At 35.2% G+C, this 27648-nt stretch overlaps 2 protein-coding genes across 6 annotated transcripts in view; both read left to right on the top strand.

The window, feature by feature from the left end:
* LOC131438139 (uncharacterized) overlaps positions 1 to 27648 on the top strand; it is a 324280-nt gene that overhangs the window by 151569 nt on the left and 145063 nt on the right. The window lies entirely within an intron of this gene.
* LOC131434113 (odorant receptor 82a-like) lies at positions 12091 to 20801 on the top strand. The gene is made up of 6 exons (XM_058600757.1): positions 12091 to 12403; positions 12466 to 12650; positions 15070 to 15176; positions 20116 to 20491; positions 20544 to 20696; positions 20751 to 20801. Exons 1-6 carry the CDS (start codon positions 12091 to 12093, stop codon positions 20799 to 20801), a joined length of 1185 nt encoding a protein of 394 aa, XP_058456740.1.

Here is a 27648-nt window from a genome sequence, read left to right as displayed (position 1 = left end):
AGTCTTTTTTCCGGTTCTTGCAAAAAAAAAGTTTTTAAACGATTCTCGCATATAAAAATCCGTGTCCGGTTTTTGTTTTCAATGTTTTTATTCGATTTTGCATTCAAAAATACTTGAACGGGTTTACCAACCTTAGTTGCACTTATTCGATATTTGACTTCAGACGATATATAGATATATCAAGAAGGATTCACAGTGATAAAAAATGTTTGAATGTGGTCGTAGAACTACGAATAAAAGAACGTACAACGCATGCTGTTCTCCTATGGAATTTGATATTGAGCTTACACTATGCACTGCATCTTCATCAAAATCAAAAACATAGGCTCGTATGAATAAAATCTGGTGCTTGTAGTAACTTCTCAAAACACAAAGTCCACAAAGTATACCTTTTAAGATTATATGCCAGATCCACACGAGGCTAAATTAAATAAATTTCCTTCAACTTACTATTATTCATTCAATTCGAAGAAATTCAAGCTCAGGAGTCAGATAGAGTGCATTCAATATTAAACATTTAAAATATACATGCATGATTTCAGCATCAATTTGATTTTTTATAGTCATGTCAAGAAACGTGTTTTAGCAAAATTAATTCCTCTGCTTGAAATCATACATTACCAATCCAGCAAACTTATGAGTAGTCTATAGAGCTATCTACCGAAAGGCTTTAGTAAAAACTACTTATGTTGGTAAGATCTAAATTTGTTGAGTCGCAAAGTTTCTTATTTTGCCAGGAACGTTATACACGTGTAGCTTTCTATACCGAAACTCAAGATAGCAACGTTCTATTTATTATTGGATTATTAACGAACTGGTCGAACTGATATCAACATCTGAAAAAAAGTGATTCGACACTTTCTATAATGACCGAACTCACCTCCAGGCTGCGTGCGAGGCGCTCTCAAAAGCATTAACAAAAACCCATCTTAATCCACCTAGTGATGTGATAATGCCTTTCTCTTCTTTCATAACAGTCTCATGAAAATATGTTTCATACTTTTATTAAATAAATTTGGATACTAATTTTGACACCAATTGATTCAGATTGATTCGAGTAGTTCACAAAAGCATGCTTCAGTGTTTATGTCACACAGTCAGCATCATTTTTCCAAACTAGTGCTTGACATTTGCGTTGCCTATTTGTATGAGAACAGTGATGCTAATCTAAAAAAAGCCTTCTCAGTCCACTTAGTGGAATTTTCATATATCTTGAAAAATCACCATAGGGGGGAGTACATGAAATTTTCGAAATCGAAAAAAAATTTTTGATGCCAAAAGGCTTAGAATTGCATGAAACGTCGAGATTTAGTGTCATCTCGAAAAAAAATTTTTTTGAAAAAGTCGACTTTTTGGGACTTACAAAAAATATGAAAATATGAAAGTCCCAGAAAGTTGATTTTTTCAAAAAAATTTTTTTTTGAGATGACACTAAATTTCGATGTTTCATGCAGTTTTAAGAGTTTCGGCATCAAAAAAAATTCGATTTTGGAAATTTCATGTACTCCCCCCTATGGTGCTTTTTCAAGGTCGAAAATTGTCAAACCTTTACCACCGGGCAGCACCCCTTACGCATGTCCGATTTAGGTCAAATTTTGCATGAAGGCTTTTTGCGAGATGCTTAAACTTTTGAGCACTAGAACGAAAATAGAGGTGATCCTAAATTTTTGGCACCCATATATATATATATATATATATATATATATATATATATATATATATATATATATATATATATATATATATATATATATATATATATATATATATATATATATATATATATATATATATATATATATATATATATAAAGGGTGATTTTTTAAGAGCTTGAGAACTTTTTTAAACAATAAAACGCATAAAATTTGCAAAATCTCATCGGTTCTTTATTTTAAACGTTAGATTGGTACATGACATTTACTTTTTGAAGATAATTTCATTTAAATGTTGACCGCGGCTGCGTCTTAGGTGGTCCATTCGGAAAATCCGCTTTTTTATCGACAAATTTTGTTCAGCGATGAGGCTCATTTCTGGTTGAATGGCTACGTAAATAAGCAAAATTGCCGCATTTGGAGTGAAGAGCAACCAGAAGCCGTTCAAGAACTGCCCATGCATCCCGAAAAATGCACTGTTTGGTGTGGTTTGTACGCTGGTGGAATCACTGGACCGTATTTTTTCAAAGATGCTGTTGGACGCAACGTTACAGTGAATGGCGATCGCTATCGTTCGATGCTAACAAACTTTTTGTTACCAAAAATGGAAGAACTGAACTTGGTAGACATGTGGTTTCAACAAGATGGCGCTACATGCCACACAGCTCGCGATTCTATGGCCATTTTGAGGGAAAACTTCGGAGAACAATTCATCTCAAGAAATGGACCGGTAAGTTGGCCACCAAGATCATGCGATTTGACGCCTTTAGACTATTTTTTGTGGGGCTACGTCAAGTCTAAAGTCTACAGAAATAAGCCAGTAACTATTCCAGCTTTGGAAGACAACATTTCCGAAGAAATTCGGGCTATTCCGGCCGAAATGCTCGAAAAAGTTGCCCAAAATTGGACTTTCCGAATGGACCACCTAAGACGCAGCCGCGGTCAACATTTAAATGAAATTATCTTCAAAAAGTAAATGTCATGTACCAATCTAACGTTTAAAATAAAGAACCGATGAGATTTTGCAAATTTTATGCGTTTTATTGTTTAAAAAAGTTCTCAAGCTCTTAAAAAATCACCCTTTATATATATATATATATATATATATATATATATATATATATATATATATATATATATATATATATATATATATATATATATATATATATATATATATATATATATATATATATATATATATATATATATATATATATATATATATGTATATATATATATCTCTATATATATATATATATATATATATATATATATATATATATATATATATATATATATATATATATATATATATATATATATATATATATATATATATATATATATATATATATATATATATATATATATATATATATATATATATATAAGAGCGGTAAAAATCAATGTGTTTTGTCGGTTACGTCACTTATACCATCATATATCTGGAACCAAAAGTCACAACCATTTGATCTTCGAACTTGATCAACGGCCCGACAGTAGCTTTCAAACGAGCCCAAGTTTGTTAAAATCGGTTCAGCCATCTCTGAGGAAATTGAGCGCGTTCAAATATCTTCGAAAAGTGCACACACACACATACACACACACAGACATTTTCCGATCTCGTCGAACTGAGTCGAATGGTATATAACACTATGGGTCTCCGAGGCTCCGTTCGAAAGTCGGTTTTTCCAGCAATTCTAATACCTCTCTATAGAGAAAGGCAAAACACTACATGGATCTAGAAGCATTATGCTATTATGGAGAAAGAAAAACAAACAACTAAGAAAAATCATATTCATCGTCAAAATTGGCTGTATCCAGATGGAATATCCTTAAAATATAGTGCATTCGCTATTGAAATAAGCAGTAGATAGGTCTAGATTTTAACAATCGTGACTGTGACACATTACCTTTCTCTCGAGCGCAGGTGTATTGTTCCGCGAGGATAAAAATCAAGAAGCAAAATGAGGATCTTAACGAGCATAACCATGATTTGATATTGTAAAACACAAGCATGAATCGATATTTCAAAACATAATCATGATTTGATATTGTGAAACGTAAGTTCGCTCACAAAGCTCTAGCTGTACCCTAATGCCTTTGCGATCTTCAAGATACTAATAATAAAACTAGAAAAAACCAAAGCATTGGTCACTTACCTCAACAAGAATGTCACTTTCAATCGAATCAAAAATCAACCGGAAAACACTGTCGCGCTGAATACGACTTTGTACTCGTACTGTCGCTAGGTTTTTGTTTTGACTTAAGAACATCAATGTACTGACAAAACATTAATAAACTGATGACTCATTATACTCGGGTGTTCTTAAGCTTTTGGTATAGATAAACTTTAGCACTTATACAACCAACCACAGATACTGGTAAACGAAAGGAATTACTTTTTTCTCGAGAATACGGGTGCTTATCAGAGCTGATGAGTTTGTACACTGTTAAGTGTTAGTGTACCATTTATCACAATTGCACCTGTTATAGGTATACTAAATCATGATTCGGGGTTCACATTTACGTCTTTACGCCAGAAGAGGTTCACTTACTCTAACTTTAAAAGCACACAACGAATGCAGAGAGATAAACAAACGGCACGATTATTTCTTTCTGCAATTTGTAACACTTATTGTAAATGGCAAACAAAGATCAAAATAATAACAAATTTTACCATCTTGTATAGACGTTTCTGTGCTATCATAGCGATACTTGATATTTTCTTGATATTTCATCTCGAGAATCAAGAAATTGTACAATATCTGTTTAGCATCTAAATTAGTTATTATATCTTATTTCGTTATTGATGAGTTATTCCAACTTCATTAAGTACAATTGATCCAGTAGTTCTATATTCAAATAAAATACAATTGAATAAAATGCATCAGAATCAGATAAGAGAAATTTTTATTATACACCCAAACCTTCGTTCACGAACACTTTTTATACGTTACCTCTTTTTAGTAACTCTTTTTACGAATCAAATCCCAAATAACGTAAACTTTTTTACTTGGTAAAAAGAGGATTTGGCATACATCGATTCCGACTCATTTATATTCCATGAAAACTACTACAATATGGGTATTTTTAGAACGGGTTTAAAGAGTAGATTCCGGAAATGTTAGTTGTTTGAGGTATTTTGGAAATCCAAGATGGCGAATTCCAGTTGGTTGATATTTCTGAAAACCCTTGCAATATGAGTATTTTCGGAACGAAATTGAAGAGTAGATGTCGGAAAACGATATTTGAGGTGGTTCTGAAATCCAAAATGGCGACTTCCGGTTGATAGATAATCCTTGAAAACCCTTGCAATATGGGTATTTTCGGAACGGAATTTATGAGTAGATGTCGGAAAACGATGTTTGAGGTGGTTCTAAAATTCAAGATGGCGACTTCCGGTTCCAATATGGGTATTTTTGGAAAGTATTCAATAAACAGATGCAGCAAAACTATGTTTGGTGTCGTCTCGAAATCCAATATAACATCCTCAGATTTATCGACATGCCTTAAAAACCTTTAAAACAAATAAATTCACGAAATATCAATCATGCTACCATATATAATACTGTGGTATTCTTCAAAATAATTATCTTCGATTCTTGAAGGAATAACCGGAATCGCTTTGTTTGGCCGTCTACTGGTAATAAATACCGATTGGAGCAGTTTTGATGTTGATTTAGAATTTTTGTTACATTTTTCTGTTTTGCCCTCTTCAAGTGATCGTTTAAATAATATTCAGGAATTTTGTATTGGACTACAACACCTTTCATTTGAATCTGAGTTTGTAAAAATCGGTTCATTCGTTTGAATATTGGATACCAATAAACGATGTTTGAGCTCGTTTCAAAATTCAATGAGGTGACTTCCGGTATAGTGTTTTCAAAGAATACCAAGCTCAAGTCACTGTTTTGCATTTCAAAACCACCTCAAATATTTTGACTCTTATATCAAACTAAATAATGTAATTTCTACCATTGAGAGGTTTGCAAATCACTTCTACCCGGGCTACGTTACATCGCAACGCAGGTTTGGCGGATATCAACATATTTTTGGCCGATTGAATGATAAGAGTTCATTAGGAAACGGTACAATTTTAAATTGATAACATTTTTGTTTATAGAAATAATTTACAAATGATAGTCACTAGACTTGACGCTTGACGAGAGTTCTCATATAAAAAAAAATATCTGATTCCATGGGACATTTGTACCAAAATAATAAATTCTATCATTGTAATAACAATCCCAAAGCAAAACATTTATGAAGGCAAAATTTTCAGTTTGTTGTTATTTAAAAATCGAGAATATCCCTTATTTGATTCTGATTCAGTCTATTAATTTGCTTTTGCCTTTCTCATATGGTTATGCAATCACTGTGAAAACCAACTTCTTAACCGAGACCGGGAGGGACGAAGTTCATATACCATTCGACTCAGCTCGACGAACTGAGCAAATGTCTGTATGTGTGTGTATGTAACAAAAATGTGCACTCGATTTTCTCGGAGATGGCTGGACCGATTTTCACAAACTTAGATTCAAATGAAAGGTCTTTTGGTCCCATAGGTTGCTATTGAATTTTACCCGGATCGGACTTTCGGTTCGGGAGTAACGGGTAACGGTAAAATGTGAAAAAATGAAGTAAAAGTGCACTCGATTTTCGCAGAAACTGCACAACCAATTCTCTTCAAAAAAGATTCAGTTAGTTTAGGTTCAAATAAAAGGTCTTTCAATCGCATATAATCCTACCAAATTTCATCCGGATACTACTTCCGGTTCCGGAATTACAAACTGATAGGTATAAAAACTGGCGTGTTTTTATACATGACAGGAAAAAATTTAATCAAATACATTCAAATAGCCGTATAATTCTTGAATTGTACAGATTTGGTTAGTTGATGACATTGATTTTGGGTATACCGGATTTTCGTTTCAGATTCCGGAAGTATCGAAAAAAGTGATCGTGTAATCCAAACCGGAAATCACTCCAATTTCTTAGAAACGAAGGAACCTTTTTTTACAAACTAATATTCAAATAAAAGGCGCTGTAGTCGAATGCAAAATTCCTTAATATTATTTGAATCCGACATCCGGTTCCGGAATTATGGGGTAAAATGTTAAAAAAATTGTTAAAATATGTGAACCAACTTTTCTCAGAGAGAGCTGAACCGATTTTCACAAATTTAGATATAAATTAAGAGCTTTATGATTCCATACAAAACTTCTGAATTTCATCCGGATCCGACTTCCAGTTCCGGAATTATAGTGTGTTAGAAAATTTAATCCATCACTTGAAGAGGGTAAAACAGAAAAATGTAAAAAAAATTCTAAATCAACATCAAAACTGCTCCAATCGGTATTTATTATTTAGACGGCCAAACAAAGCGATTCCTTCAAGAATCGAAGATAATTATTTTGAAGAATACCACAGTATTATATATGGTAGCATGTGAGAAAGGCATCATTACGCCACAAGGTGGATTAAAACAGGTTTTTATTAGAAGATGGAACTATTTGGTCAGTTGTATTTAATAAAATTGAATACAAAATTTAATAAGAGTAGGCGATACTGGTCCCCGGATTCCAGTTTCGGAAGTACACGGGAATAGGGATGTTCATTCCAATATCAGTTTGTAAAAAATAGTTAAGGACAGTGAATTTGATTTTGGAGTTTTTATTACTATTTCGGTACTTCCGAAACCAGAATACGAAGACTGGTATAGTCGAAATCGATTGGTAACAATCAAGACCTGCAAACTGAAATTATTAGGGGTCCGATTTGTAACAAAATGTACGATTTGTAATTGTAAACTCTCATCTTTCGGTAATTCCGGAACCAAAAATCGGAATTTAACTATGTGAAAATCGGATGAGACATCCCAAAGAAAGCGAAGTGAGCTTCGCATTGGAAGTTTTAACCACAATGTTTGGGACCGAAACTGGGAGCTTTGTTTAATCATCAACTAACAAGTTTCACACTTTGTAATTTTTTAACGCTCCTCATCTTACAATTTTTTTAAAATAACTATTTATTGGAATATGAGTTAAAATTAAATTATTAAGATTTAAATTGGGTGTTCAGCCACAAATGGTGACTTTTCAGCCCTATTGAATACATCATTTGGTTATTACCAGTGTTGGTGATTGCCGAAAATTTGACAGAAGCTGCTATATTGCTATCTATATTGTATACAACATTTTCAGTCCGGTAGAGGATGCTATAAAAACTCGAGTCTCTCAATACATGAACCGCGAGAGAATTTTTCTACATTTCTTCGCTCCACTTTATACTCTGAGTATTTCACGGCCTATAAAATAACATACAGTCTGATAATGATCGTTGCTGTGTGGAATTTCCCAAGAGAGGATCGCAAGTTAACAATTATCGCAGAAAATCGAATCGATGGTTCAACTTGGATGTTTCTCATACTAGGTTGCAATATTTCAAAACCATTGTGTGGAGCATTCACATACATTTTCATAGACATAACTTATACAAAAGTTATATGCACATAGTAAGAATAAGCGGCAATAGTGAAATGATTCTATCGCAATTATCCACTGCCCATACAGAATCGGATCGCGAAACGAGAATGAGGGACCGTTTGTTGCTTCAGAGAGGATCCCCACAGCAGCGTGCTAACCTTTGATTCTCAGAAATGTCATCGAAAGAAATTCGCTCTCGCACTGGTGTCTATTCTATGTTAAATGAGCCATGCCGGGTGTTTGTTGTTGCGATGTTTTCCATTTCTCTTTGATGGCACTGATTGAATCGTGTGAAGAGTGAAGATTGAACGTTCTTCGATACGATAAAAACCATCCTTGGTTATTACCATGAGGACATCATTTGCTTCCGCAATTCTGAGATTTTTGTGTAGGGAATTTTAAACCTACAATACAATATAATACTGAAACCTAAAGTTCGATTAAATTTAGTACCCATCTATGATCATATAAGTACCTCTTTTTTATTTCTCTTTGTTGTTTCCGGAACGAACTCATGACCAAAGACATCATATTAACAAGATATCCAGCTCTCACATTTTCCGAACAAATCATTGGCAACATATTTTCTGAGAGCATGTCGCCCTCAGGTGAGTCCGCATCGAAACTCATACATAGAAGTAGGGGAGAGAAATGTCAAAGTCGTGCTCGCCAAAATAGCAGGGCTGCGCACCCATACAATTGACATGATATATTGAATGTGATGCCGTGTGATGGCGTTGCTGAACTGAAGATTGATTTGGCTCCAAGCTGACAGGGTCTGTCATGACTCAACCGCTCCCCAGACCTGAAATGGTGCACAGCTTCCGATAGCTTTCTATTTGTAAATCAAATACACTTTTCTTTTCACACTAGTGTTATCATTTTGCTTGACCGCAACAGTTTCAATTTACTGCGTCAAGTGAATTACGTTATCAGTTTTTGTATTGAACACATTGAATCGAATCAATCGTTGAACGATTGTAAAAGTATGCTTCCGACAATCGGATTATTGGATTAGTGAGCAAAAAACGTTCTTAATCCATATAGATGTGAGATAATACCGTTTTTTATCAATCCGCATGTGTATTTTGCATTAATATTCTTCGGTGTGTCATGAATTTAATGATTTAACGGTCATTATTTTAATGACCGTCGTTTTATGTGTCAGTTTGAAATTTCAATCACTCATTACCCTGTAACTTCGGAACTGAAAGACGGATCGAATAGAAGAACGTGTGATAATCAATTACGCATTCCATGAAATGACGAAGTGAGTTAGTGAATTACTTTCAGAACCAGTATTGAGGGACCAGAACAGAATAACTAGAAACGTATGGCCATAAATTAATATGACGAATAAATAAAAATAGTTTTGAACCCAACTTTGAAGATTTTTTAGTACCGTCATCTTCTATGACGGTTTGAATTTTAAAAACTCAGCACCCTATAATTCCAGAATCGGATAAAATTAAATTTGATTGTTTTCTATTCCTTACATTTGTTCTTCGCATAACACAAACCCCCGAATGACTTGAGGTGACTGTCTTTGAAACAAGCAAATTAAGACGTTTCCCCCTGTATTAGTATCATAGTCGAACCAATTCGGGAAGCAAAGTAAATGAACGAATGTATAAAACGAACATGCACGATGCGTACCAGCAACGAAGAATGTATTAGAAGGTTCGGTTTCTCCACGATTATTGCTTATTAATTTTCATCCTTCTCTCTTTTGTACGATGAATAGTTCAAACTTATTCGAAACGGGTGTGAGTAATATAAGAAAGCCGCATTGAAGATGGATGAATGAACTAATAACCCGAAGAACATGTGCAACATTGGTTGTAGGATTTTGTGTACAGGATGAAGTTTGTGTATGTAATGACAAATTTGTAACTCCCTTGAGTATATTACTCCTTAGAAAATTTGCTTTTTAACACCCACAAAATCCATTACCGTAACAAACAAAAATTGTTGTCACGTTCAACTAGTGCACAACTACCGGTATTATCGCTAAGGAAATCTGTGACCAGTGACAATATTTGAAAATAAGTTGCACGTTCTTGTATTCAACGCATTTGATTCATTTACTGCTCTCGGTTTATTATGGTGGTAAATAGAATTTATGCACCGGTCTGATATCTTACATAAGTAGAAAAGGAGTAACGAGTATTGTAACAGTTTGCAAAATATCTTGACCTGTTGTTTTATCCACGAAATATAATACATATTTTATTCACCTTCATTTTATTCACCTGATGCCTTTTTTATCGATCTACATTTTTTCTACATCAATAATCATTTTATCTCGAGAATTGTGACTAGAAAGGCAGATCATCGATTGCTTAGTTAAAATAAATAGGATGAAATATTTTAAAAATAATCAGGGGTTATCACTTTAAATTCAAAGATTTTTCAGAACTTCCGAGCAATTATGTTACCAAAACGGAAACGTGCTAAAAAAAAAATACTTTGCTAAAGAAAACTGTATTTTTCTATTACTCCGAAACGATTGGATTACTCCGAAACGATTGGATTTCAAGCGTCATTTCATCTGGCTTCGTCCAAAACCCTACTATCGGGATAAGGAGGAAAAATTGTCTGCACAAAAATATGAATATATCCGATAAAAATCAACTATTTCTTACAATCTATAACTTGTTCGATTGGTATTACGATAAGGTATAAAAATTTCAAAACATATTTTATATTCAAGGTCGATTAGGACAGATATTAACATAAAACGGCAATTTTTGACATAAAAGTTTTTTATAATTCATAAACTAAACATCAGATCTGAAACAAAAATAATAGCGCACATACTTCCAGGAAGACCATCCAGTTACAACTACTTTGGTCGAAATCGGTTCAGCCATCTTTGATAAACAAGCCATTCAATGTTGCACACACATACAGACGCACATACCTACACAAACAAACATTTGCTCAGTTCGTCGAGCTGAATGGATTGGTATATGGTACTCAGTCCTCCGAGCCTTGAAATTTTTTTCTAAAGTTTAGGCAAATTCTATACCTATCTTTGCCTTTCTCATATATAAAGGCTATGCGAACACTGTGAAAACCGACTTTTGAACCGCGGTCCAGATGGTCGAGTGTCATATACCATTCGACTCAGGTCGTTGAGTACGCAAAATTTCTGTGTGTGTGTGTGTCTCTTACAAAAATTTGCATTCGAATTTCATAAACTTAGATTTAAATGAAAGGTCTCTTGGTCCCATAGGTTTTTAGTTAATTTTGCCCGGATCGAACTTCCGATTTAAGAGTAACGTGGTAAAATGTGTGAATGAATAAAGAAAACTGTGCACTCGTTTTTTTTCAGTGAACGCTCAACCGATTTTTTTCATCTTAGATTACAATTAAATGCCATAGCCCGCTATTAAATTTCATCTGGATCCAACTTCTGATTCTGGAGGTACGGATTAAAATGAGCGAAAGGAATTAATAAAGTGCATTCGATTTTCTCACAGACCGTATCAAGTATCAAGAAGAGAAATAATTTAAATACGGTGTGTTGATCGTGTGGATATCGGCAAAGACACAGACATTTGTTCAGTTCGTCGTGTTGAGTCGAACGGTATACGAAATTCGGCCCTTCAGACCTCGGTTCAAAAATCGATTTTCGCAGTGATTGTATAGCCTTTCTATATGAGAAAGGCCAAAAGGTGATAATGCATAAACGAGTTTCATAATGATAGATTTCACTCTCTCAAACCCATCCATTTCAAAGACCAGTCTTCATCGAAGAAATTACTAACTACGTGGAATTGATTGCTAAAAGCAGGTTTCTGCTCAAGGTTGATTTCACAATTGCATGCTGTCAAAAAAATTGACATCAATATATTAGCTAGTGACAAGGGTTTCCCTAACTGATAAAAGGCAAACGTCGAGCTGCTAGCTTTGATAGTGTGGAGTGGAAAATTCATGGAAAATGATTTCCGTCAAGGATTGGTCAGAACGCTTTCTGAGAGTGCAGCTAATTTGTCTGTCGTTGATCGGTGTAGGGCAGAATGAAAGTGTGTCGAATAGAGTCCTGTTTCATATGTGTTTGATTTCAATGGCAGTTATGGATTTGGCCGCCGTTCTGTTTGCTTTGGAAAACACCGGCAACATTATTCTGGTTTGCGATTGCCTGGGTCCTCTGTTCACGTGCTATTTGGCTATTCAAAAACAACTGTGTTTGAATGCAAACCGAACTGAACTGTGGGAAATAATAAACAAACTACGTAAACTGAGAAGCAAAGGTGAGATTGTGCAATCACAGCTGGCAGGAATTAGAAAAACTAATAATATCTTGAAATTACAGCTCAAACTCAGGAGGTTCATATTTTCGATCAAAGTATCAAAATTGACCAACGATTAGCTATTGCTTTTCTGACCACTTCCTCAATAACTGCTTCGTTGTTCGTCGTTACAGCACTTGTGAAGGGACTATATAGTACAATAATTCAAAATGATGCTAACTGGAACTTTCCGCTTTCTTTGAGGTTTGTTATTGGCACTAATTAATGTTGAGCGAATTGTGTTTGTGTACAATTTGATGATTTAATAATTGATTATTACTAACGCTCGTATTCGTACTGTAATTTTCAGTATTGTTCTGTACTTTCGACCCAAGTACTGTGAACTGGTTTGCTTCTAAAATATACTGTACTAGCTGATACGTCGAACTTCGTTTTGCCCAAAATAGTTTTGCCTTTCTCTATAGGAAGGTATTAGAATTGCTGGAAAAACCGACTTTTGAACGCAGCATTGGAGACACATAGTTATATGTAAAGACTGTTTCAGAAAGTATGGACGCACTTTGATTTCGTTGTAAATAATTCACAAATGTTAGAGATTCAAAAATGTTAGAGATTCAAATTTTATTCGGTATACTGATAATATTAGACTACAACAACAGAATATTGTTCTCAACATTTTCTACTTAGCCATTGTAGACTAGCTGGCGCACCTTCTTGCGAACATTCCTCATTAAATTCCTTCTTCGCGACAAGTTTTGACACTTTTTTCCAATCTTTTTCGAACTGTTGAATGGTTTCGGCTGCCGAGACATGTTTCCTAAGATGTGCCTTTCTTTAATGCCCAAAATTCCTCAATTGGTCGAAGTTGTGGGCAATTTGGAGGATTCATGTCTTTTGGGACGAAAGTGACATTTTTGGTAGTATACCATTCTACCGTTGATTTCGAGTAGTGGCAAGAAGCAAGATCTGGCCAGAAGACAACAGGATCCCTGTGGCTTCGAATCATGGGAAGAAGTCGTTTTTGTAAACATTCCTTGATGTATATTTCGCTTTTCATTGAAGCAGTGGTGATGAAGGGTTTCGAAATCTTACCGTAGCTACAAATTGCTTGCCAGACCATAGCTTTCTTACCAAATTTTCGACTACAATCGATGTCTCGGACTGGTTTAACACTTGCACTTCTCGCACCGTATAATATTGTGTTCCCGGCAAGGATTTGTAATCGAGTTTCACGTAGGTTTCATCGTCCATGATTTTGCAGTTCAAATTTCCAGCAAGAATCGTAATGTACAGCTTCCGAACCCTCGGCCTGATCTATGCTTCTTGTTTCGGCCTACGTTTTGGTTGTTTCTGCTTCTTTTAGGTTCGAAGATTCAAACGTTCCTTAGCACGAAGAACATTTGACTTCGAAGTACCCACTTTTTTGGCCACATCCCGAACTGAAACCTCCTTCTTTTGCTCGAACGCCTTCAGTATAAGTTTATCCAACTGAGGCTTAGCAGGATCTTTTTTTCGACTCATTTTCGGTTTATCCTCGAAGGTGTTATCCTCACCGAACTTCCTGATTGCATTTCGCACGGCCTTTTCACTTACTCCTTCCACTTTTGCTATCTTTCTCAGTGACAGTCCGCGTTCTGTGCACCATTTGTACACAATTTTTCGACGTTGTTCTGCTGAAAGTCCACGCATTTCGAAACAAACTAATGAAAACGAATAAACAACTTCACAAGTGGTTAGAGAAGAGTCTAAACAACAGGACGCAGCCATAAAAATTGACATTCTGAACAATTGCGAAATGGCAGCGGTTTTTGGTTGCGTCCATACTTTCTGGGACAGTCTTTACCATTCGACTCAGTTCGACGAGATCGGAAAATGTCTGTGTGTGCACTTTTCGAAGATATTTATACGCACTCAATTTTCTCATAGATGGCTGAACCGATTTTAACAAACTTATGCTCGTTTGAAAGCTACTGTTGGGCCATTGATCAAGTTCAAAGACCAAATGGCTGTGACTTTTGGTTCCGGAGATATGATTGTATAAGTGACGTAACCGACAAAACACGTTGTTTTTTCCGCTCTAATGTATATAAGGGTGCCAATATTTTGGGATCACCTCTAATTTCGTAAAGCGCTATTGTTCAAAAGTTTAAGCACCTCGAAAAAAGTCCTCATGCAAAAATGCAAGTGACTTTGTTTATCTTTGCTTCTATTGGCTTCTAAGCCGCTCGTAAGATTAATGGGTTAAAAGAACGGCTACTCTTATTCAAATTTATTTAACGAATTTGAAATGGCTGCCCTCGCAACTAGGTCGCCATTGACTTTTAAAAAGCTTTAGAATATTTCTAATCAAAAATAAATTCGTTGGAGATCATCAAAAGGATTTTTTTTACTTCCCTTTGAGAGTCCTTCTCTGCTAGTCTGGTGCCGTACTTAAACGTTGTTACGCAGCAACCATAACATCGTTTTAATCTATTAGAAATTTTTGCAATGAAATGATTGACTTCTGAACATTCAAAAATTCAAATGACCGTTGCATTCAATATGTACTGTACTTTACCTTGTACGTGAACGATGAATTTACCCGGTGAACGACCATAATTAAATTAAAGCGGGGTCTAAATAAACGATATGAAAAAGAAACAATGAATTCGTTTCGTTTCAATTAGTCAAACCACAACACCATTTTGCGGATTACTCAGCCTACAATCAACGAATCGAGTGCAATGTTTCTATTATATCGAGGCGAGAATGAGCAGTCAATGTATCAGTACTCGTAACTTTATTTAAGAGCAATTCCACCGCAAATGACAGATATTTTTTGAGATATTATTTTCGTATTTTTTTATTTGGCTCAAATTTTGCATAAGCGTTAATCATGGCCAAACGAAACAATTTGCTTCATCAATTTGCCCTTTTTACTCTAGCCTTACTTTTGAGAAGGGACTAAGCAAAAATTATTTGAAAATTTTTAATAATATATGTTTCAGAAACGATGGGTCCGATTGATTTGTCTTCTGCAATATTCCATGTATCATTCAAACCATACTCCTTATCGTTTGACAATATCTGGTATTGTTGGTTTATGGTTTCCGTTCATGCGGGTTGTTAATATATAAGCATTTTTTGGCATTAAAAATGCCTTACTCTTCACTATATGGGGCCGGGTGTCAATTAAAAGTTTCAAAAATAGTCGCGTAACCTTTTTGTGTCATAATTTTGAACGTTAATAACTCGGTCATTTGTTGATGGATTGTTATAATTAAACAACCAATCGATTCGGAAACTTTTAACTTAAACATGTATGACGACGTCTTTTCAATAATTCAATAGCATACTATTGAAAAAATGGTTGGAATCGACCTATGTTTTCATCTACCAATCCCTGTTGTACAAAATGACGTCAACTTTTTGTTCGGCATAGGAGGCTTTGCGTCATGCATAAAAACACCGTATCGTTATGCGTAGTACGAAGAGAAATCTATAAATATAGGCTGCACAAAATTTCTTTGCCTAGTTGATGTTCGACTGTGAATGAAACAAGTAGCTCGTCCAGTGAGCTGATGACTGGATTGTATATGCGTTCACTTACTGGATTGTCGCTTTTGCATTATGTGTTGGTGAAATTTCCTGTTGTCTGCGCAGCACCATGTTCGCTTGAGTATCTTATATTTCATTTAGCTCTTGAAGAACCGAATCAGCGTGGTTACCGATTCTTATGAAATATCCCATGTATTTAGCAAATTTTTGGTCGATTTTGCCATTAAAAATGCCTTACACTTCGCTTTCCGAGGCTGGGTGTCAATTTAAAACATGCAAGACTAATCGCGTAACATTTTTCTGTCATAATTTTGAACGCTTATAACTCAGTCATTTGTTGATGGTTTAATATAATTCAACAACCAATCGATTCGGAAACATTTAACTTAAATTTATGAGATAATCTCATTTGAATATTTCAATTGCATACCATTGAAAAATTGGTTTGAATTAAGTATTTTATTTTGGTTCTCTGGTAACTATCAGGCTAATTTAGAATTATCGGCGATAGATTTTTCGGATCTAATTTGCAGCGCTTGTTCCTCGAGGATTTGTTAATGGATTTTCCTCATTTAAATGATTCCAAAGCTTCAATATTGTAAGCTTAAAAATGTTTTCATTTTTCAACGGATCGGTTTGCATACTAAAATCTCCATTCCCATACGAACAAAACGTGACAATGTGACTGAACAAGTTGTTGTCCCACCAGGAATTAAACGCTTCAAAAGATTCAAAATTAAATTCTGAAACTTATCTAAAAGCGGACTCCTCGGTTTAGTAGTATAATTGAGTTCCACAGGCTCACATATACAGTACAATTAGATGCAATATCATATAGTACAAAGATAAACTCAAGGTAAGTTTACCTGCGTTTTTACATGTATCGTTTGAATAGGAACTTGGTTTACCGCCAGTTTCAGTTCAATTATTATTTGCTTCAAAACAATAAGAGTCTGATGGCTACACACGTTGTAACTATGACAATGTTCATTCATGTGTTAATAACATCAAGTTACAATATGAACAAAATTCCGGAACGACCATTATTAGGTTAAAACTGGGGGTAAATAAACGATATAAATCAAATTAATAAGTTTGTACGTTTCTCGAAAATTATCATCATAAAATAAAATAGTTTTATTTGTTCAGGTTTAAATCTTTATGTTGTTTGTATCCAAAATTGAGCTTTCAAGTATATTTGAAGTGTTGTGAAGTTTAGTGTATCATCATCATTATCTTCTTTATTTTTGTATTTATTATGAAGACCCTAGAAACGTTTCATTTTTAATGTTATTGTGCTCGGTTGTGTCTTGAATACAACCCTCTAATTTTTTAAACATATAACAAATTGTTAAGCAAATGATTGTATTCATTCTATGTTATGGTTTTCAGAATATAAAAAAATATATGGAAGAGGAATCACAAAATTTCTGAACTGAGTAAAAATGTCGTACATTGCCCTAATCAGTTCGTTCTGACCATACTCCGTTCTTCGTAAGTCGAGTCGCAAGAAATTCCGCTCTCTTAGCGTTCTTGGAGGTACATTAATACATATTTGCGAGAGAATCTCAGGAGCATCAGTTTGTCCGTTCAGCAATTTCACTATAAATACAGCTCTGAGTATATTCCGTCGTTTGTCTAGTTGTCATGTCGAGCAAACGACAGCGCTCAATGTATGGTGGAAGCTCTGACGGATTACGCCATGGCAGAGATCTAAGAACAAATCGTAGGAATCGTGACTTTACTGCTTCAATTCTGTTGATCCAAACAATGGCGTAAGGACACCAAATATGCACTGCGGCTTCAAGGGTAGACCGTACTAACGCGTAATATAACGCTCGCAATCAGTATGGAGCAGAAAACTCTTTGGCGATCCTCATTATGAAACCTAGGTTTCTATTTGCCTGAGCGAGTAGTGATGTCTGAAGGAGAGCTGAGAATCAAAAAGCACACCCAGATCTTTGAAAACAGTTACTCTTTCAAGTGTTTCCCCATAAATAGTGTAGTTCCAGACTATCAGGCTTTTCTTGCGTGTGAAAGAATTCACAGAGCATTTGGACACACTTATAGTTAAGAGGTTGAGATTGCACCATTCACAAAAATTGTTTAGGTGCTGCTGAAGTTTCATGTAATCAGCTATCGATTGCACAACAAGAAACAGTTTCAAATCGTCCGCATACAAAAGTCTGCATCCTGGTGGAATGACATGATTGTATTAATGGGCCCAGGGGCAAGATTTATCTCTGTGTCCCTAACTAACTGAATGACCTTTTCTTTTGCTCGGTTGGTCCCGTGAAGGGCCCCCTAAGACCGTGGGCCCGGGGGCACGTGCCCCACTGCCCCTATGTAAAAGCGGCTCTGATGGACATACGAACTGTTTTTGGTTGTGCTGGTCTCTGAATACCGTTACTGGAAGTACCATAAATAATTATAAAAACTTTAAAGATGAACTCACTTCTACATCTCATGGAAAGCTTAATCGATTGTTACACGTTTAGATTGAAAGGAATAATTTTAAGGTTTCATTGAGTTTCGATTTTCGATTCGTCTTTTAGTTCCAAAATTTTAATTACAATTCATTATAAACGACGGCCATTAAAATAATTTCATGTAATCTAAACACAACGAAGAATATTCATGCAAAAAACACATGCTGATTGATAAAAAAAAGGTATCATCTCACTGCTAGGTGTATTAAGAACTTTTATTTAATAAACTCAAATAACCATTCGAAAATTGTTACAAAAATAAAAATTTCCCGATTTCTTTTCAAGCCGCTATATCTCGATATCGGTAGCATTTGGCAAAATTTTTAATAACATTGTTTTAATTGGTTCTTTCATAAAATTTTGTTGAAAAATACATGAAAAAAAAACATTTTCATGATTTTCAAAATTTACATTATTTTGAAAATATGTAACTTTTTCAAATATAATTTTTCCATTCTGTAAATTTGACAGTTTTTAAATATGAACTTCAGCTACAATATAAAAAAATCCCTTTTTAGAGATATTTGAATTAAAGTGTTCTTTTCAAAATAAAAATTGAACAAGAATATTTTTTTCGCTGGACCTAATATTTCTTACCTAGTCCTTATCATTGCCTTAAACATTTCAGAAGACACCAAATCGATCGGACCCACCGTTTCTGAAACATATATGATTGAAAAAAAAAGATTTTTAATGATAAGCACTAGGTTCGAAATGACGCATCATATGGATCAAGTATGCATGTGAGATCACCACACAAACTCGTTGCGCCCCAAACGATTTTTGTCAAACGATCTAGTTTTCATTTCTTCAACGGCTAAATTCTGAGCATCTCGTTCAGAGTTTCCATTTTAAAATCTGTGTTTCTACTTGAAAAATCTGTGTACCATGTGTTGCGTATTTTCGATCATAATCTGTAAAAAACGTATTTAAATCTGTCATTTTCACGAAATATTCATAAAAATCTGTAGAAATCTGTGAATTTTGATAAAATCTGAGTTCTGTGACACAGAATCTGTGTGGCAAAATAGCCAAACAATCTGTGATTTTACAAAAAAATCTGTGAATATGGTAACTCTGATCTCGTTGCGTGCCAAACACTTATCGTGGATCTAGCAAGCATAGGCGACTTTTAACAGTGAGAAAATCCATTTCTATTCAAAACAACATGGATTTCTCCCACTTTTCCGGAAAATTATGTACGAACTGCACAGAAAGAAATAATGAAATTTATACGGCATGTAAATGAATAGTAATATGGAATAAACATGGGTTGTTTGGTTGAAAACCATCAGCGATGCAAAACTAAATTGGATTATATTGAATTTTCGATTAATACAACTGTATCTTCGAATTAACGCTTAGTTTTGTGATCAAATTATATTGAATCGTACAGAATTGTAAAGTAACTTTATGTTCAATTTCCTGCTAAAATATGTGTATTAAAATAGTTGTAAATTCACAAAATATTTTTATCTGTGTGATCAAACAAAAAAAAAAGAATTGTAAAAAACCGTTCATCCGTTCTTAAGTGATGCGATCATAAAGAATGACTTCTGCATTTTTATAAATATGGATTAGAATTTGTACTATATTTTCCTCCTGTACTATATTTTCCCAATTGCAATGTCATCGAATTAAATGGAGCTGCAGCGAAAAATAAATTGACGCAAAACAAAACGTCAGATATATATATATATATATAGTGGCAAGCGTTTCCAGTGATGCTATTTTTGCAGGACTAATCTCTTCTATAGTGGTGCATTTTAGATGCATTCAAATGCGGTTCAAAGATCGCGATTTTACCGACCAAGATGAATCCTTGCTGGAACTAATCGAATACCACAAGCTTGTTCTACATATGTCACGAAGTTTGATGTCTTCATTTCGGATGATCATTTTTCAAAACCTGCTTGTTGCTTCGATACTTCTGTGCACTTTGGGATTTCAACTGGTTATGTTTTTGGGGTCATCCATAATGCTGATATATATTGTGTACGTATCTGCTATTGTCATTCAAATTACCTTCTTTTCCTATTTCGGATCTCGCATATTGCATGAGGTACAATGTTTCGGGTTAGTCGAGTATATGGACTAATATATTCACATTACAGAGCACGTTGGTAGCAGATGCGATCTATTGCAGTAATTGGTACAAGGCTTCGCCCAAGGTACGCAAAGTATTGCTGTTATGTATGATGCGAGCTCAGATTCCGGTCAACGTAAAGGCTGTATTTATAGTGGCTTCCTTACCAACAATGAGAGCTGTGAGTTGGTAATTTATTTGGAGAACTGTATTAAATAATATTATTTTTTCACAGATTATGAATTCAGCTGGTTCTTACATTACTTTACTGTTATCACTAACATAGTTATTTTAAAATATCAAAATAAAAAATTTTAAATGAATAGGTATGAAAGCAATTTTTTGAATATTTTCCAACGTTGTTTTGTGTAGGGTAACGACTCTAGTAGTCATCTCATATACGAAAACCAATTGCTAGAGTTAGATCTGCTGTATCTGTTCGATAGATTGACCTTAAGAATTAGATGAAAATATTATCATTATAATTTTCTTGTTATATTTCAAAACTATTGTAGTATACACAATCAAATTCACCTTATGATTGGCTGAAAAAATTGAATGTTGGATAGTTTAGTTAATAAAACAGCAAAAGCTAATCACCAAAAAACAGTTTTAACTTTTTGCCTTTTTCATATAGTAAGGTTATGCAATCACTTGAAAAACCGACTAGTAAATATTGGCCCGGAGGGCCAAGTGTCATATACCATTCGACTCAGTTCATCGAGCTGAGCAATGTCTGTGTGTGTATGTGTCAAATAATCTCACTAGGTTTTCTCGGAGATGGCTGAACCGATTTTGACAAACTTAGATTCAAATGAAAGGTCTCATGGTCCCATTCCTGAATTTCATCCGGATCCGACTCCCCGTTCCGGAGTTATAGGATAAAGTGTGTTCAATATTGTACACCGTCACTTAAACCGGCGAAACAAAAATACGTAAAAAATTTCCTAAACTGCTCTCAAAACTACACAAATCGATAGTTATTATCAGTAGGCAACTAAACAAACCGATTTCGGCTATCCTGATTCCCGGTATTCGGTTCCAGAAGCACCGGAAATAGTGGTCGTATATACCTAAATTCATCTCACTCACTTTTCTCAGCGATCGATTTCCACAAACTTAGATTCAAATTAAAGGTCTTCCGGTCCCATATGGGATTTCTGAATTTCATCTGGATCCAACTTCCGGTTCAGAGGTTTTAGGGTATAGTGTGTTGAATATTGTGCCCCGTCACATAAACCGGCGGTACAAAAACCGTAAAAAAAGTTGTCAACTAGACTTAAAACGGTTATTCCCAATCTTAGGGTCAAATTAAATATAAATCGTCATTTAGAGTGCGATGGCAAAATTGTATAAAATCTTCAAAATTTGAATAAGAACTAGTAGAGTTTGTACGCCATGTTTGGTTTTGGCCTTACGAACCGACTTCGATTATACCGGTTCTCGGGTTCCGGTGCCGGAAGTGCATATAATAGTGAACCCACTTCGTTTTCTAATGGATAACCTACGTGAGCAAAGCACTGTTTCATTCTGTATGTTACCAGTTCGGCTGAAAAGTTCGTATCGTTTAATAGAAACACACATTTTTTTGCCAAAATTCGTTTTTATTATTCAACATAATTACCATCAGAGGCGATACAGCGATTATAGCGATCTTCCAACTTTTCGATACCATTTTTGTAGTACGATTTGTCCTTTGCCTCAAAATAGGCCTCAGTTTCAGCGATTACCTCTTCATTGCTTCTAAATTTTTTACCAGCGAGCATTCTCTTGAGGTCTGAGAACAGGAAAAAGTCTTTGGGGGCCAAATCTGGAGAATACGGTGGATGAGGCAGCAATTCGAAGCCCAATTCGTTCAATTTCAGCATGGTTTTCATCGACTTGTGACACGGTGCATTGTCTTGATGAAACAAAACTTTTTTCTTCTTCAAATGAGGCCGTTTTTTTTAAATTTCGTCCTTCAAACGCTCTAATAAGGCTATATAATAGTCACTGTTGATGGTTTTTCCCTTTTCAAGGTAGTCGATTAAAATTATACCATGCGAATCCCAAAATACAGCCGCCATAACCTTACCGGCCGATTGTTGAGTCTTTCCACGCTTTGGGTTCGGTTCATCGCGTGCAGTCCACTCAGCTGACTGTCGATTGGACTCCGGAGTGAAGTGATGGAGCCATGTTTCGTCCATTGTTATATATTGACGAAAAAAATCGGTTTTATTTCGATATAACAGCTCCAAACACTGCTCAGAATCATCACTTCGTTGTTGTTTTTGATCGATTGTGAGCTCACGCGGCACCCATTTTGCACAAAGCTTTCTCATATCCAAATATTCGTGAATAATATGGCCAACACGTTCCTTTGATATCTTTAAGGTGTGAGCTATCTCGATCAACTTCACTTTACGGTCATTGAAAATCATTTTGTGGATTTTTTCACGTTTTCATCGGTAACAGCTTCTTTTGGACGTCCACTGCGTTCATCGTCTTCGGTGCTCATATGACCAGTACGAAATTTCGCAAACTACTTACGAATTGTTGCTTCGCCCAATGCAGAGTCTGGATAACACTCATCAAGCCATTTTTTGGTATCGGCGGCACTTTTTTTCATCAAAAAGTAGTGTTTCATCAACACACGAAATTCCTTTTTTCCATTTTTTTTTCACAATAACAAAAGTAGCTTCACTCAAAATGCAATATCTCACAAACTAATAATCAGACAGCTGTCAAATTTATACACGTATCTTTTGAAGGTTGGTACTAACTGAAAATGGTATGGATTTAATTCTAGTGGCGCCCTCTCATAGAAACGATACGAACTTTTCAGCCGATCTGTTATACTTGTTAATGGACAAATAATTCCTTCGTTTAATTTTTTCAAAAATCGAAGAGAAAATTTTTGAATAGAATACCACAATATCACACATGAGAAAGGCATCATTACACTACTAGGTGGATTGAAACAGGTTTTTAAATCTTATTTCACTGTTTTTCTCGATTCCCAATCAAACATCCAGGGCCGCCGAGAGAAAATTCGGGCCCAGGGGCACTGCAGGGCCCTTAAACATGATAAATCAAAAACATGGTAAGCATGGGAATATGATCGAATCAAGAGATTTTTAAATACATTATTTGAGCAAAATAATTCGCAAGCCAAATTCGTTTCGATTTTTGATATTTTGCAATCGGATTTCATAATTTGATTTTTCAGTGTATTCAATCGGTTTCTCGGTTTGAATAGACGGAAACAATTGATTAATACGCCAACGACAATGTAGCTCGATTTAGTCGGCAGTTCCGTTGGTTGAACTCGCAGCATGCATGCAATTTCGTTGAGAACTGTAAAACTTTTTACTGCGTTTTCTTCGCTACAAAATTGGTTGGGATCGGCCGAATCATCCGACTTCAGCAGCCGAATTCCGGTCACAAAATTTCTTGAAAGTAAATCACAATAAATAATATTGTGAATCTCGCAAAACTGAAAAAATCTTTATTATTTAAATATTATTCAACCATATTATACAGTAATCGGGTTCACAACAATCCAATACCAAGAACTCAAATCAAACAGCTATTTGATTTTTTATTAGTTGGAATAACAACTTTCCATTTTACCTCGATCCTATTGCTTCACCGCAAAATCAACTAGCAGTCCCGCAATCACGTCCGAACTTAATTAATAATTAATAGGGTGCACTATCAAATCAAACTACCATGATCGACCCAAGATAATCAATTGAATCCCCCCCCAAATTCGATTCAGACGTCTGTGTTCAAGAATGCTGTTCGACCTACAATAATCTTTTCATTAGAATCGCACCAATGGCATCTGCTTTCTTCTCTCACTCTACAACCCAAAGTGGGATGTTTTGACTGAGAAATCCGAAGGTCACCAATTAAGGACAGGGTCATAAAAATAAAATAATCACGTCGGGAAAATCATGCTCCATTCTGAACATCCTGTTTGAGGCAGGGTATTGCTGTAGATGCGATAAAATTTAATGATATTGCAGAAAATGAGGAACGAAAACAAAATCCAGCTATATTATTCCTTTTGCTAGTCCTTCACAAAGGGATTATTCAGATAACACGTAAACACATTTTGGGCTAAGTGTTCTCCCACTTCTTCACAATTAGAACATCCAATCATAACATCTGATCTCGGATTGAACTTTACTAGAAAATCATGACCGTCACATTTTGCAAAACCCTTTATTACTTCTTTTGACACAGACTGTGAAAAGTTAAACTCACCGGCTTTCTTTCTTTATAATGCAGGCGGGTTTTTAGAGACTACTTAGACTGCTTGAGTTGTGATTTCAGCATGGACAGTAAGATCGGTTTACGATTGCGAAAAAAACAATCATTCCGATGTAGCACTTGACATTCTGTTTTAACAGACTTTGCTGCCGATTCATAAGTGTTCAACAGGATTAATGCTACGATCCTCCAAATGACAGTAAGCACATATCCAGGTCGGGCTCGAAGATGTAACAGCTGGCTTATGTCATCGGCACCTTATACTCTGAACCGCCCACTGGATGTACATTTTACTGATCTACAAAAATCATCACCGATTTTCAGGTGCGCTCATTAACATATACATTTTAAGCAATAGTATTACTATCAATCAGATGCTGATGCAAAATATATTACGTCCGAGATATAGTTCAAACAATGCACAATGAGCTACTCAATACAAAATTTGACAGTTCTAAAATTTTGCTATCCACCGACAAAATCGGTTGTCTGCAAGATCGGTGATATTCAAACCCGATTCCGTCGTGTATCGTTGACTGTTTATATTCAACTAGTTTTTGTCGTTTTTGTCGGTAATTCGAATTCCATCAAAGTAAAATGAAATCGACAGCAAAGTAATTGCTAATATTTTTTTACTCGGTTAGTATAATTAATCTATTCATTATTTAGTAGTTCTTTAGGGGTTTGGTACCGCGTAGGTACCGGATTTGTGTTAAGTACACATAACTATTTCCATTTTTTACGTTTCGCTTTCAGCTCATCATTGCGTGTTTATATTCTGCATTGCCCAAAGTAAAGGTGCGAATTTGTTAACATTGGTTTTTAATTATTATAGAATTTTCATGGGTTACTTAAAATAATGAAATTCCAAGATATTAATAAACTTCTAGGTAGAAAGGACAAAAAAAATGTAAAAATACAATTTAGTTTGTCATCGCTATCTTAGTAATTAGGAAAATTATGAAGAGTTTGGTTGAGAAACTGTATCAGATGGTTGATTCCTGGACATATCAAGAACAAAATTGAGGGACGCTGATGACCTAGCTGTTGGCGGAGAATATCATTACAGAGCAACATCTGTGGAACCGAAACTGGACGATGTAATTTGCTCTGGAGAAGATGGTTCAATCGTGCTGTTAGAAGTTGCTGATTCTGATTCAATATTCATAGGATGACACTGAATCCCCATACTCTTTTAAAAACATCGAAAGTTCAATCTATTTCGTCTGATTTCATAAAGTAAATGTTCATATTTATCCGTCGATTAAGTCTGGTTTCATAGAGAAAAAAACATCATATTACCAAGATATTCAGCTCAAACATTCTTCGAACAAATCATACCCCCAGTCGAGCCCACATTGAAACTCGTACATACAAGTAGGTAAGGATATTATCAAACTCGTATATGCTGAAAATAGCATTACAGCGCACCCAAGCATTTGAAATGATATGTTAAATGTGTCACCATACGATGAAGTTGCTGAACTGAAAACTGATTTCCCTCTAAACTAGCTGAGCCTGATAGAACCGAAATAATCGATTTAACCAACTATGTTGTCGTTTGTTTACCTTTACTGTTCATCAGTTGATGTTTTATTCAGTTTCTAGTAGTTTAATCGATCAAGTTGGACCTTGAAATGTCGATATGGAAGAAAAACAGATAAAGAAGATATTCTTTGCATCAGATTTTAATTGCATAATCAGTTAATTACAATCAAAAAACCTGTTTTAATCCACCTAGTGGTGTAATGATGCCTTTCTCAAATATAATATTGTGGTGTTCTATTCAAAATTTTTCTCTTCGATTTTTGAAAGAAACCAAGAGATTTTTTATGCATAACATACAGAATAAAACAGTGCTTTGATTGCGTAAGTCATCCTTAAGAAAACGAAATGGGTTCACTATTATATGCACATCCGGCACCAGAACCCGAGAACCGGTATAATCAAAGTCGGTTCGTACGGCCACCAACTAACATGACATACAAACTCTTCTCAAAAAGTGAGTGAGATCCATTATGGTATATATGACCACTATTTCCGGTACTTCTGGAACCGGATACCGGGAACCAGGATAGCCGGAATCGGTATGTTTAGTTGCCTACTGATAATGACTATCGATTCGTGTAGTTTTGAGACCAGCTTAGAAATTTTTTTACGTTTTTTGTTTCGCCGGTTTAAGTGACGGTACGCTTCAACCGTCCAAGATCGTTCGTATCCTATTGTGTCTACCGCCTGAGAAGTGTTTCTTTGATGAGAAACACTATAGAATTCAATTGCTTGGAATAGAACGATGAGCCGGAACGCAAACTAAAGTTAAATGCTATTGTCTTTGTGCTAGAGCAATGAGATATTTTCTGTTCTTCAACATAGAGAAGGGTTCATGTTTGTTAATTCTCATTGATCAGACAACTTAGATAGTGCTGAGACTATCAGTGAGAAGAAAATAATGGCAAGGGGGAAACGTATCGATGATAACCTCTGTTATATAAAACTACTACAGGTGGTCATTAGAAGTTTGGGTAGTATGGCGGGAATGTGAAACATTACCTTTGATAGGAGTGATTCGATTCTGAAAGCTATGAGCCAGGATGAAACGTAAGTAGAAGTAGCAATTCAATGTGTGTACAGCTCTAGCAGCAATGTAGTGTTGCTAAAAAGTTGTAATAATTGAAACAAACAAAAATCTGTTTTAATCTAATGTAATGTATAGATGCCATAATTGAGCATAATGAATGTCCGATAGGTCTGATGTTGATAGGACATTCACTCGGGATGATAATGAGTACATCGCTAATGAAAAAATAAATTTATTCCAATTCCAGAAAAGCTCTGATGTTACTCAAAGTCTTTATGCCTTAGATATAGTAAAAGCC

The sequence above is a fragment of the Malaya genurostris genome, chromosome 3, assembly GCF_030247185.1.
Source record: "Malaya genurostris strain Urasoe2022 chromosome 3, Malgen_1.1, whole genome shotgun sequence".
Classification (NCBI taxonomy): Eukaryota; Metazoa; Arthropoda; class Insecta; order Diptera; family Culicidae; genus Malaya; species Malaya genurostris.
This window is presented reverse-complemented; position numbering and strand designations above follow the sequence as displayed.